This window comes from Trachemys scripta, chromosome 1 (genome assembly GCF_013100865.1).
Source record: "Trachemys scripta elegans isolate TJP31775 chromosome 1, CAS_Tse_1.0, whole genome shotgun sequence".
NCBI lineage: Eukaryota > Metazoa > Chordata > Testudines > Emydidae > Trachemys > Trachemys scripta.
In genome coordinates, this window is record NC_048298.1 from 78,314,259 (window position 1) to 78,328,826 (window position 14,568).

The 14,568-nt window shown below is 37.5% G+C and overlaps 1 protein-coding gene across 1 annotated transcript; it reads right to left on the reverse strand.

Moving 5' to 3' along the window:
- Nucleotides 1-616: 616 nt before the first annotated feature.
- LUM (lumican) lies at nt 617-13,730 on the reverse strand. The gene is made up of 3 exons (XM_034772619.1): nt 13,409-13,730; nt 9,687-10,601; nt 617-1,692 (listed from the first exon to the last, which is right to left on the reverse strand). The coding sequence occupies exons 2-3, from the start codon at nt 10,579-10,581 to the stop codon at nt 1,538-1,540; spliced, it is 1,050 nt and encodes a 349-aa protein (XP_034628510.1). The 5' UTR covers nt 10,582-10,601; nt 13,409-13,730; the 3' UTR covers nt 617-1,537.
- Between the last annotated feature and the right edge of the window lie 838 nt (nt 13,731-14,568).

Sequence of the window (14,568 nt, forward strand, 5' to 3'; positions counted from 1 at the left end):
TGGAGAAAAGCTTGACATCACAAACATCAAAGGCTCTTAAAAAAGAAGGCAAATAGAAAACAAACAAACATTATTTTGTAATTAATGATTTTGAGTACCTGTTGCATGCTTTTTGAAGTTTAGGGTTCGCAGTACTCCAGGGATATTTCTTTGGGTGGTGGTGGTGGTGGAGTGAATGATTCTACCTTAAAAATTAGGATAGTACTTATTTGAAGGTTTTATAATCAAGGAGTCAAAAGGCAGATAGTATCCATGGGACAGTACTTGTTTCCAAGCAAGCTATCATATTGACTTTTAGTTAATGCCATGCCTATTTTAGTGTGTGTTCCAAGACACACAGTACTTTGACTTCCCATTCCCAGGTAGCATGCACTAGTTTCTTTGTATCAGAAGAGATTGACACTGCCTTACACTTACTGCCTGTGACATCTGATACATTTCATTTTCATGTTCACAAAATTCATAAATACATTTCAAATGATTACTTAACAGTTCATTATAGCAGACATGCTTCACCTGGCAGTTCTCAGTGCACAAGGCCTGAACAAAATGGTAAACACAGGTGCTAGTGGATATAATTGGATGATATGTTTGAAAACATTTTGAAACTACAAAGTTCAGAAAACAGTTTATTTAACCTTACAATAAATTCAGCAAAATATAATACCTTAGAATTTTTAGTTTTAACCTGAACTTCCTTTTCAAGTTTATAAAAGACTGCAACATATTTGACAATGATATGGACACAACAGAGCTATTTGCTATGTTTTATTTTCTACAGTCTGGTTAAACGTAGCATGCAAGTAATTGAATAAAAATACTTGTATATATGATTTACTGTGAAATAACAATTCTACTGGTAGCAGACAAAAACCTCTCCATGAAAGTATATAGGTAAGTGACAAAAACAACAACAAACAATTTAAAAATCCTGAAAAATGTTCTTGTTTCTTCATAATCTTTCATGTCTCATTAATGTCATATTCAAATGGGCTCTGAAAATATATTTTCATACAAATTTTATCATATTTATATTGCTAAATTGTATTATGCTGTTCTTTTGCCATTTCTAAAAATATATCAAAGGTGTGAATAATTTAGAATATTAATGTTGAACAGGATGAATATTGTACATACACAGTTCAGCCCTAAATTACCATTCAGTACTCTACCAAAAACACACCTGATTTCCATGAGAACCTGAGCAAAACTGCATACACCAATGTTTGTGTGCATGTGTTTGAAGGCACATAGCTTTTTACAATCATGATCATATTCCTCCAAGTTGGAAGCCAGATTTATTCGGGGGAGGGGGCTGAATAGGGTCCTTTTGTGTTTTCAGAAACAAACAATTGAAACTACTTGTAAAAATATGCACAAACATGTTTTGTTAGGATCACCAGGTTCATGCTAAATATTAACAAACAGAATAGATAATATGCAAATTGACTTTTGTTAAGACATCCTAATTTTAAAGAGTTATGCTGGTGTAAATCTGCAGTATAGTTATGACCCTTATAAGGAAATCGGAGGCACTTCACTCCAGTGAGATATCAGCAGCTACACGGAGACAGTTGTACATTTCCTGTGGCAGGTCAGATCGAGTGAGATTATTTCCATCCAAACGCAAATGTTTGATCCTGGAATAGGTTAGTGGTCCAACAACCTTACAAAAGCTGCTCAGTGGGAACTCTGAAACACAAAATAATGATGATAATTAATCATAATAATAGTCTATTTGACACAATTGTCTGAAACTATGACTAATGCCAGCAGGTATCTGTGGCCTTGAACACAATGCACTATATAGTTAGCTGGAGTAAAGTGGTAGCTCCCTTGACTTCAGTGGAGCTCCATGGATTTACATTAGACGAGAAGCTCACACTTAGTTGCTGGGTTTTCAAAGGAGCTCAGAGCTAGATTTTTCAAGTACTCAGAATCTATGATTGGTACCAGATTTAAAAAAGAGTCCAGCTCCCATTTAGACACTTAAATAAATGGCGAGATTTTCAAAAGAACTCAGCACCCAGTTGGCAGGCGTGTTTGGGAGGAAGGCATGGTCATACTGAATAAATTGTAAGAAAGGTATAAAGCAAATGCTGGATGGCATACATATGAAGAGAGACAGAAATGTGCAGGTGAAAACAGACTAGGGCAGATGGATGCAGGCCAATGGGCCTCTGTATTAGGGATTATCTTTTAAATATCTTATTTTTTATTTATTATATCTCAATGTGAAATTCATTTCTTTTGAAAATTCCACCCTAACCCTCATTTCAGGCTAACTAACGCTGTCTTCCCTTAAGTCACCTAGGAAAATTGCTGCACCTTGTAGATAAAAAACCTTTTTCCTGATGGGGGTATTAAACAAGACAGAAAAAGATCTGAAAAATATGGTAGGTGATATCCCCATTTGGACTTCAAGGGGACTCCTTGTTCATGCTCATTAGAATCTTCCATTGTCATTGGCAAAATATGGCCCGTATGAACCAAACATATAAGTACTACACCTACACGATTTAGGAGTCTCTTCAAAACATGGAAACTTAGGTCATTTCTAAGGAATGGAGACGTAAAATTGGGGAGTGGGCGAAGCTTTGTGGGGGATTCACAAAATAATTTTTTTTTTAATTACTTTAGAAAGTGGGGCCTACCTCAGCAGTTCTGTTTCATTCTGCCTTACTCTGCCACTGGCAATTTCCCTGTTGTTATATATTGTACGGCCTTCTCTTTGAAGGGGGAGAGATAATGGATATTCTTACATGACTAAAGGTGCTCCATATTGGAGTGTAGAGTAATATATAAACTATAGTGGAAAAAAGTAGAAAGTAGGTCAGATGTTGAAGGATGAATATCAGAAAACAATTCAAGTATGTAGGGACATAATTAGAAAGGCCAACCACAAAGTGAGATTAAACAAGCTAGAAACATAAAAGGTAACACGAAAACATTCTACAAATACATTAGAAGCAAGAAAAAGACCAAGGATAGGGTGGGCCCATTATTCAATGAGGAAGGAAAGACAATAACAGAAAATGTGGAAATGGAGGAAGTGCTAATTGCCCTTTTTTTATTTCAGTTTTTACTAAAAAGCTTAGTAGCAATCAGACATCTAACATAGTGAATGCCAGTGAAAATGAGGTAGCTTAGGCTAAAATAGGGAAAGAACAAGTTACAAATTACTTAGACAAGTTAGATGTCTTCAAGTCACCAGGGCCTGACGAAATGCATTCTAAAATACTCAAGGAACTGACTGAGGAGATAATTGAGCCATTAGCGATTATCTTTGAAAACTCAAGGCAGATGGGACAGATTCCAGAGGACTGGAAGAGGGCAAATGTAGTGCCCATCTATAGAAAGAGAAATAAGGGCAACCCAGGGAATTACAGATCAGTCATCTTAAATTCAGCACTCAAAAGATAATGGAGCAAATAATGAAGCAATCAATTTGTCAACACCTAGAAGATAGGTAATAGTCAACATGAATTTGTCAAGAACAAATCATATGAAACCAACCTAATAGCTTTCTTTGACTGGGTAACAAGCCTTGTGGATAGGGGGGAAGTGGTAGATGTGGCAGATCTTGACTTTAGTAGGGCTTTTGATACTGTCTCACATGACCTTCTGATAAACAAACTAGGAAAATATAACCTATATGGAGCTACTATAAGGTGGGTGTATATCTGGTTGGAGAGTAGTTATCAGTGTTTCATGGTCAAGCTTGAAGGGCATATTGAGTGGGGTCCAGCAGGGATCGGTTCTGGTTCTGTTCAATATCTTCATCAGTGATTTAGATAATGGCATAGAGAGTACACTTGTAAAGTTTGCAGATGATACCAAGCTGGGTGTGGTTGCAAGTGCTTTGGAGTATAGGATTAAAATTCAAAATGATCCGGACAAACCAGAGAAATAGTCTGAAGTAAATAGGATCAAATTCAACAAGGACAAATGCAAAGTACTACTATAGGAAGGAACAATCAATTGCACACATACAAAATGGGAAATGACTGCCTAGGAAGGAGTACTGCAGAAAGAGATCTGGGGGTCATAGTGGATCACAAACTAAATATGAATCAACAGTGTAACACTGTTGCAAAAAAAGCAAACGTCATTCTGGTATGTATCAGTAGGAGTGTTGTAAGCAAGACACAAGAAGTAATTCTTCCACTCTACTCCATGTTGATAAGGCCTCAACTGGAGTAATGTGTCCAGTTCTGGGCACCACATTTCAGGAAAGATGTGGAAAAATTGGTGAAGGTCCAGAGGAGAGCAGCAAAAATCTAAAAAACATACTTGACCTCTGAGGAGAGATTTAAAAAAATGGGTTTGTTTAGTCTGGAGAAGAAAAGTCTGAGGTGGTGACATAACATTTTTCAAATACATAAAAGGTTGTTACAAGGAGGATGGTGAAAAATTATTGTCCTTAACCTCTGAGGATAGGACAAGCAGTAATGGGCTTAAATTGCAGCAAGGGAGGTTTAGGTTGGACATTAGAAACAAAAATCTTAACTATCAGGGTAGTTAAGCACTAGATTGCCTAGGGAGATTACAGAATCTCTGTCATTGGAGATTTTTAAGAACAAGTTGGAGGAACACTTGTCAAGATTGGTCCAGTTATTACTTAGTCCTGCCTTGAGTGCCCTATTGAGGTCTCTTCCAGTGCTATGCTTCTGTGATTTTACAGGCTGATTCTGATATTCTTCCAGATATGAGATACTGCCTGACGTCAATAGGCCTATTTGCATAAGTAAGAATAATTTGCATGAGTGATGTTTGTAGGATTGGGTCTATGTAGATTGTTACTAAATTTGACACTCCATAAACTATGGAAACAGTAGGTATCACTTTGATCTTTCATGCTGCTGTGACTGCAGTTAAATACATGTCAGGACTCCAACAGGGCAATCAAAACCATGGGGCGAATACAGCCACTTCCTCCATAGCTAAGAAGGAACCTTTGACTGTGGCATCAGTGCAGTTCACTGTGCATGGAAGGGATTGGATGTGTTATGTTATGCAGGGAGTTTGCCACACTTCCTACCCAAAAGGAGTCAGGGACCAGGAAAGGACCCTCAATCTATTCCAGCCAGGGAGCAATCCAAGGTCTTTTCATGTCTTTTGTGGGAGGATTCATCCCTGTATCTGTCCAGAACCTCTCCTGGTTACTGAATTTGCACCTATTAGTAAAAAACACAAAACTGCTCAAGAGTTCTTATTCATTCATTTAATCTAAAGTTTCTACAATATATTCCAATGATTAGGTCTGCTAAACTGCAGACAATTTGGCTGTAATTTGTCAACTGAACAGATAAACACATACAAGAATTTAAAGGCTAATCTTTTCATTTATTTTTCTTGCTTAGGGAAGCAAAATTAATGGCAGTCAATGATTTTAAGGGTCACATTTTAAAAAATGGCTCTTAAATTTGAACATAGAATTTTCAACATTATCTTTTGTGAGTACAAAGACTGCCACTTGGTTGAAATATAAGCTTTGCATGTATTAATGAATAGATATTTAACTACCTGATTGCATATCTAAACTCCATGTGTGGTTGTAAACTGTATCATATGTACATGTATTATTTGCATGTGTGAATGACTGCATACAAAATGGTGTACATTGTATTGGGATAAGATTGAGACCACTTTGAAAATTGGGGCCCGAGCCAGTCCTCACTGAGGTCAAAGGAAAGGCTCCTGTTGACTTCCATCAGGCTTCTGGTCCACAACTTCTACATTTTTACATGTCATATACAGAACATATAAATGTCAAATTGTGAGAGGCTTTTTTAGTGTGTTCACCTTTCTGTTGTAGTTATATGACTGAGGGTTTTCTGAATGCACCTGCCACCCTTACTTATGAAACATCTATAACAATTAGTCCCTCTTTAGTATAAGACCACTCTAATATAGTCATGTGCATTAGCACCTGAAATTCCAATATTATAGAGACAAATATTGCAAACACTTCTCCAATAATGTTCTGATGTGTTTTGTTTCTGGAAATCCCCAGAACATTCTGAAGTTGCCCAGACAAACATTGAAACATTTGTATATTGTAACTACTGGAAAACGTTGTGACTGTAACATGAGCATAGCTCTCCTTGACTTTCTGGGATCCCTGTGCATGGAGATGTGTCCGGAATTTTGCCAGCGAGGTGCAATTCACCTCCTTGTCACTGAAGCCCGACATAGAGATAGTGACTAGGACAGGTTGGACATTTTCCATCAAAACTGTGTGTTGACAGAAAGTTGGGTTTTCAACTAAATCAAATTATTCACAAAAGTGTCTGTTTTCCATGGGAAAAGTAGCTATTTCATCCAAATACCAATTCCACAAAACCCAATTTTTTTTTCAGTATTTGTCTGAAAGCCAAAATATTTTGATTTGAAATGGCACTGCAGTGCCTGAGGGAAGTTGTATTTCAGGTGACGTATGCTCCCAGTCTCCTCTATGGACTGGATTCTCTGGGCCAAACTACATCTCTCGTCATACACCATGACCAGGTACTTCTATGTCACATCCCCTGCACTCACCAGCCCATAATGGGGAATGGGAGTATAAAAAACTATTTTCTGACCAGTTTTGGCTGGCCAAGTTGCCAGGCAGGATTGCTTCTGTATTCCATTGAAATGGTGTCTGAACCAATCTTGCATAGGCCTCTGTACAAAATCATTTTGGGGGCAGACCTGGAATGGACCAGGGGAAGACCAGTGTTTACACAAAATGAAGTGGCCCCAGAACTCACTCCATGCAGAACCAGCACAAAAGGGCTGTGGTTATTAATTCAGCCCCTAGGATTAATGGACTGGTGCAGAGGTTGATTTTCCTGCACTGCACCCACATATAGTCTGATCACTAGGGCTTTAGTTAATCTCCGTGTTTTTCAAATGAAAAATGACATATGGAAATTTTGTCTATAGGCTAGATTATTGTACCACTGAACTGCTTTGGCTGCTGCACAAATGGAGTCTCAAAGACACTTTTGCTAGATACTCGAGGTTATCTTTGGCATATGAGAATCCACAGTGATTTGGGTCCAGCATTTTCAGCTCTTCATCACCACCCTTTGTAGCCCCCAAGTGAAGGGAGGTATACTGGGGGCCCGGCTGGTGAAAGAGGCTGAAAAGATGTTGATCTCAGGGCTGATGTTGATCTCAGGGGTGCTCTACCATGTGTCGGGCTGGAATGGCCCTGGCCAGCTGTAACACTGGGAAGACTTGGGAGAAGCCATAAAGGTGAAAAATAGTCATGTCTGCCCACTTCTTGCTTTCCAAGGTATTGCACCAAGTGGAATTGGGCTGGAGCCAAGGATCTAGCCCTATGACTGTACTTAACTTGATTCAATTGATTTATTATATTTTGTTTACTGAATACATTTTGTATTTGGAAAAAAAATTACATTTCTTTTTCTGCACTAACACAAAGAAATGTGAAATGCTCCCAGGTTGTTTCTACCCAAACTGCAGCTCCAGTGACTAACTCAAGAACCCGATGGCCTAGCAAAGTCTGGGTACAAACTGTGACCTAGGTTAAATAGGAAAATCCACACTCGAGCAACCTTGCTAAAAATAGGATATTTAAACTAAGAAGGCTCAATCCTCAGCTGCACTGAGTTTAAGAACTGGAGGGGACAAAGGTGCCTATAAGCCTCCAATGATCCTATATTAGCTGGGAGACCTAGCTATTAATTTACACCAGCTAAAATGGTCATGTAGGACTTTTTCCATTGTCCTGGGATCAGTGGAATTCATTGCACTCAATTGTCATCCCAGAGTGCCTCACTCCTGGCCTACAGGTAACCCCAGCATGCTCCATGCAGTGGGGTGGGGACAGGATTAGCTAGTGTAAAGCTGTCTGTGTTACAAAATTGCTGTGTGTCTATATATGTCCACATCAGCTCTTAACAGGCTACTCTGTTTTGATACCAATTTAGGATTCCCTCATACCAGGCCAATTACATGCTTTGAAGCCATTTTCTGCAGCAGGCAGTGCAAAGTGACCTAAGGAAGGCCTGAAGACACTAATTTTGAGAAATGTTTTGTTTTCTTTCTAGTAATGTAGCAAGAATTTGCATTCAAAATGATTCTTTCTCACTCTCTCTCTCTCTCTCTCTCTCTAGCAGCTTACTTGCTATGTCCAATCTTGGTATCAAATCACAATCATTTAGTGGAAATTATTATTCAGTATTTAGAAGGTAAAAAGCACTGTTTAATTGTTACATATCATTAATATTATTTTTACTCTGTCACATCCAGTTATGGTTTCATGTTAGGGCTAGGGCCCAATTGCATGGAACAGATGAACTCTGAGACAAAGTGACATTCAATACAAACATTGTCTGATCATTGCTAAATATGACTCAGAAAATGAAGGACACAAGAAAGAGTTCCTTAACATAAATAGTTTTATGTTGGGTCTCAGTATAAGTGACTTTTTTAAAAACATAAGTATAGTTTGAAATGTAGTCCATCAGTTTTTAAATATTGTTTTTGCTATCTAAAACTTTTGGGGTAGATCATCAGTAGCCCTTTACCCCCTGTGCAAGGCTCTCTTACAATATTTACCTGTAGCATGGGCTGCAGGGTGGAAGAGAAGTTGGCTCTGAAAGGCCCAATTTATCAAGGTGAATACACAACTCTCATTGTCTTCAGTGGGAGCTCTGAATGCTCAGCATTCCTGAAAATCATGCCCCTTTGATTTGGATACCCAAACACTGTAGGCCCAACTTTCTGAAGAACTGAACACTTTCAGCTCTCAGTTAGGCTTCATGGATGGAGAACTGCAGGTGCTTAGCACACCTGAAAGCTGGTCCTGCTTGGATTTAGGTGCTCAACTATAGATGCAAATCTCTGAAAATATTGGCCTTAATTTTTTAATTAGTAATTCATAGTAAATGCACAATTGTCTGCCAAAATCGAGACCTGATTATGAAAATTATACACAGAGATGTCTACATGAAACTGAAGAGAGCCTACAGCAGTCTCTCTGAGCAGTATAAACTCAATGAGGTGTTAACTCACATACCCAATAATGACAATTTAAATGTCAACATTTGTTAACTATTTCACATAAGAAAGGAGAGATAAAATCCCAGATCTCCAGAATTTACTGTGAGTGAGATTTCATTTTGGTGTCACAAGAGGATGGTATTTGGATGAGTTCCATCATTCATTTCCCCCCCCCCCACCCTCCCAGTTAAGAAAGAGCCAAGCTCAAGGAACCTAGCAGAGTCCCAGGACATACTGAAGCTCCAGTGAGGGGATCCAAGCTCTAGGAACACACTGAAGGTCAGGGAGCACAATCCAATATGAGTGGTGTCCATTTCAGTGACTCAAATGGATGGAGTCTATTTTGTAGGTGGCCCCAAGGAGAGTATCACCACCTTCCCCCCTTTCCCATCTGACCCCTTCTTTCAGTGCTTAAAATGACTGTTGGCATGATACATTAATTTCGGCTCAGTTCAAAACAAGGTTAACCTCCCCCGCCCCCAAAATTGGGTTTCAAATGGAAAAATACAAAACTGATAAGTAAAAGCTGGTAAGCAAAAGCTGGTAAACATGGGGAGAGAACATGCCTAGCTTTGATAGATGTGTCACTATCTATGGATCTCCTGTGGCCTAGGCAGGGAGTGGCATTAACTGTATTATTAATTACATTAAAATATGCAAATGTGACTCACTGTTAATTTGGTTGACTTGGAGGTAGAAGTTTTCTAGGTTCTCATTGACTGTTGGAATGCTCTTCAGCATGTTAAAGGAGAGATCCAACTCAACTAGGGAGGAGATATTGAAAACGTTGCCTGGTATTCCACCATCTGTCAACCGATTGTGAGACAGATGTAAATATTGCAGGGCCTTAAGACCTTGGAAGTACTCATCAGGAATGTTGGTGATCTGGTTGTCGTTAAAATACAGCATGAGTAAAGCAGGAGGCAGTCCTTTTGGTAGCTTTGTAAGTTGATTGGAGCTCAAGTCAAGATATAAAAGTGACTTCAGGCCTTTCAAAGCCCCGGAAACAGAGTCTGTTTTCAGCTGGTTATGCTGTAGGTGAAAGACAGTCAGGTTCACCAGCCCCTCCAGTACATTGGCGCTGACTTTTGTGATCTTGTTGTGACTAAGTTGCAGGTCATCCATGGTACTAGCAAGTGGTCCAACAGCTTCAGTCAAATTGTTATAATTTATATGCAATTTCTTTAAACTCTTTAGTTTGGAGAAGACTCTTCCCTTAATTTTTGAATTTTCCAAATGGTTGTGATCTAAGATCAGCCACTGCAGGTCTGTTACATTGTCAAATGTATTTTCTTCAATGCCCTCAATCATATTGTTTCGGAGATAAAGGTATTTTATTCCAGCAGGTACAACTGGGATGCTTTTCAATTTGAGGTCATCACAATACATTGCAGATGGATAGGTTTCAGGACAATTACATTCTGGGGCACAGACCGCTGTAGATGGCCCCATCATTGAATGAACATAAGGGTCATCTGGGTCTGGATAATATCCCATATCATAGTCGTAATAGCAGAAAATGCCACTGATCAATACCAGTAAGAAAGGTAGAGAGCTTAGATGCATCTTTGAAATGTGTCTTGTCCCTATATGGTGGGGGGGGGAAACAGTTATAATTTTGTATTTATTTTCCTTGATATTACTTTTAATTTTACCATATAAAATTATGCATAAAAACTGAAAAGGAAGATTGAGTTAATTAAAGTTAATTTATAAAAGTGCCAATTAGGTTTGTGACTAAGAAACTTGTATGCAAATCCACATCATATTTGGAAGGCCTAGGAGAAGAGCTGGCTCTGAAAATCTCTCTCTCTCTCTCTCTCCACTGAATAAATTGGTCATATACTTATATAAATGACCTTGCAGATTCCCATTTTTCACACTTAGATAAAAATGAATATGGTACACAGTAAAATTTATTTTAAGCAACCATCCAAGGGGCCAATAACCCACTTGCTTAACACAGGTGGTCGGTCGTCTAATCCAGGTGAAGCAAAATTGTTCTCAGCATACTTGGGATGCGGTCTTGAGACAGGAAACTGCTTAATAAGGGTGGTCCCTTGTAACTTTTAACTGGTTAGTGTTTTAAAATATTTATATAAGCATGTGTATACACATACAATCCCACTATCAATTCACACAGTGGGTCAGACCCACATCTGGTGTAAATCAGTGTAGCATTAGGCTGAGTCACACCAGCTGAAGACCCGGCCCACTGTGTTTTAACTACAATTCAGAATGTGATGCAAAACAATAAAAAAACAATTCAATTGTCCTCTTGTTCCCAAGTAATTTCAGAGCATATCCATATGCAACTTGGTATGCACAGTAGCATCAGACATGGATCTAAGATCCATGGAAAACTCCAGCAGAATAAGATGTTGTTTTTATGATTTATCTGGTGACAATATGCTCAGAGCTACACAAACAATTGAGAACTCCTGTGGTGCTTGCAATTTAGTTAAGAACAGCACATATGCCTTACGTTTGTTCCCTGGCTTTTGTTGGCTCACTAAAAGCCATGTTATATTCTAGTGGGCAAATAATCCTTGAATTAAAATATCTCCAAGCAGGTCCTGTTAATCTACCCTCCAACAGAATGTGAGAGTTTTTAAAGTGGTGTTATGGTATCTCCGATCAATGAATTTAAGTTTCTCTGTTCTGCCTTAGCTTTGATCGAGGAGATCAATTAAATATCTTTAATTAGGCACTTATCCAATCAATATTACCTAATTAGATACAGTAGGGTAGACATACCATTGGGGAGATTTTCAAATGTGAGTTACAAGTATGGTTTTATTTGTCTGTTAGCCACTATTGTCTAAGAACATACTAAATCAAATGCAAAATATGGCACAGGTCCCCAGCCAGTGTAAATAGGCACAACTTCACTGAAGTCAATGGAACTTCACTGATTTACATCAGCTGAAAATCTGGCTGGTCCCCTCTGTGTAAACACATTCAAGATGGGAGGTCTTACTATTTCTCTACAAGCGTGGAAAGTCAGAGCTATGGCCAACAATTTGGACTGGCACTCTTTGGTCTTACAGTAATATTCTCTGACATGTTTGCATTGTTTTTGGCAAAAGTAAAGGCCTATTAATATAGAAGAATGAATAGTCTGCTTTAACTGTATCTTTCATTGCTTTTCTGGTTTTAATTTGTACTTTTAATGGTTCTTAGTTGTTTTTTTCCCCTTAATTCCATATATAGGACACTTGCTTCAAAGAACATGCAATATTCAATATGATGCAAAACACTAGAAATAATGTCAAGATTTAAACTAAATTTATATGGATTAATGTAATCAACTAAATGTTAAAAATGAGGTGGCGTATGATTCATATGAATGTGTTTGTATATCTGTATAAAATATAGTATGGTGCACGTGTGTGTATACACACACACACATATACATACATACATACAGTATAAATACTTTATCACGATAAAGTAAATATTATGTAGAACAATTATCTTGCTTATTGCCAGAGTCTTAATAAGTGGATCTAAAAAAGTCTATCAAAAATGTAAAAAAAGAGATCATTATATATACTCAAAATGTTACCCTGGACCATATGATTTTGAATTAGGTCAGAGTTTGTTCAAACATGCGAGTCTTGTGCTGGAAATATTTTTTGTAGAAATTATTTTTTGTTGTTTTACAAGTTTCATTGTAAAATACCTGAGCACACAGTAGGGAAGCTGCACAGCAAATGCAGACAATGGTAAATTGGATCGCCACAAACTTCAAAAAAACTCACCGGAGTGGAATAGAGAAAGTGGCAAAAACTCTTTAAAATATTTTGAAAATTGAGTACATTCATTATATTGTTTAATTGTCATGAAAACAATTAAATATATTCAATATTAAAAATATTGTGATTCGGCAATATCAGTTTCACTCTGCTGGCTATGGTGTATAAAAGGAAATTAAAATATTTAATTGGGTATTCAACAAATTTAAATGACAACTTAATGAAAATTTCAAACTGTCTAGCATTTTACCTTTCATCAACAGCCAAACTAATTATTTAAATGTTTCTATTCTGCATCCTCCTATTTAAATAGTACAATAATGATTTAACACATCAAGAGGACTGATAAGGCGTTGTTACTAACAGACCGCTGGAGGGCTAATTGAAATGAGTGGTATTTTTAAATTTTCCTTTTACTGTGTATGAAGTTTCCCTTCCCAAATATGTAAAAAAGTTCACCACTAATGCATGCAGCACGGGGTTATTGTAAGCACACTGTGAAATTAAATACACAAAAACTGCTGATTTGTGTTCAATTTACAAATTGGCAAACTTGTTCTGACATTTTTCATGTCCCCATTACAGCTTCATTTAAATAGCTGAACGTTATAGTTAAAACATGCAATAGCACTTACCTTACTGCCTTGAACTGCTTTCTTTAATTCCCAGAGCAGATGCAATAAAGGACTGAATCGACCAATATATGCTGTAAACGGTGTCAGGAGGTAACTGGTTGCCAGATCCTCTGTGATACAAGAGCTAAAAAAAACAAAACAAAAAACAACCCCCAAAAAAAACCAAACCAAAAAAACCCTAGTCACGCTGTTCTCTGAAGCTGCTATGTCATCATGATGATCTTGTGGTGTGGCATGTACAAATGCTGCTCTCTAATGAAGTGCAGGTGGATACTGTATACTGTACAAGGACAACCCATCTGCAGTCCTTATGGACTAGGGAAAAGATAAGTGTTTCACAAACCTGAGAAAGTTCAGACTCTGAACCACAGCCTTACACAAGGAATTTTAGTATTCTAGAGGAAAAAATGCTTTAAATAAAATACAAATTACACACAGACCTTTCCTGTTTCCCAGTTTATTTTATACCATGAGGCATGATCTAACAAATAACATTCAAACCTCAATGTAGTTTTATATATCTTAAGCCAAGTCATTCACTCATTTATGTCTTGTTTTTCTTTCTATCACATTATTTCCATAATAATGTAATAAAAAAATTAACTGAGGAGAAGAATCAAAGATGAAAATACACTAGCATTTTTGTTAGAGTGCTATACTATAAATCTTTCTCCAACACATTGTAAGCGAATATTGACTCCAATGTTTTTTTTTCCGTTATACATACAGTAATGTACTAGGTTTGGGAATTTTCTTTGGTGATCCAATTGATCTAATACATGTATGTTTCATAATAAAAATGTCCCATAAAGGCTTTTCTGCAGCTGTAAACTCACTTTAGACATTTTTTCCTTTTTAGTTCTCAAAACACTCTTCTACCCTTCAGAATCTGGAACCACTCAGCTATGCGTTCTGTTTCTTATTTCATGGATATCATTCAAGAATGCATCCTAAAGCTTGGATGAGAATGTTGGTTTTAGTTGGACAATCCCAAAAGATAATATATTAAAGAAAATCATTGGCAGAACCATAACTGTTCATTCTGAGTCTTAATATTTCCATAAGAAAACTCCCAGACACCTAAATTGTGAGTGCCTTGATTTGTTTATGGGATGCAAACCCTTTTCAAAGAGTTGTGTGAGGGAGGGAAAAAAAGCAAA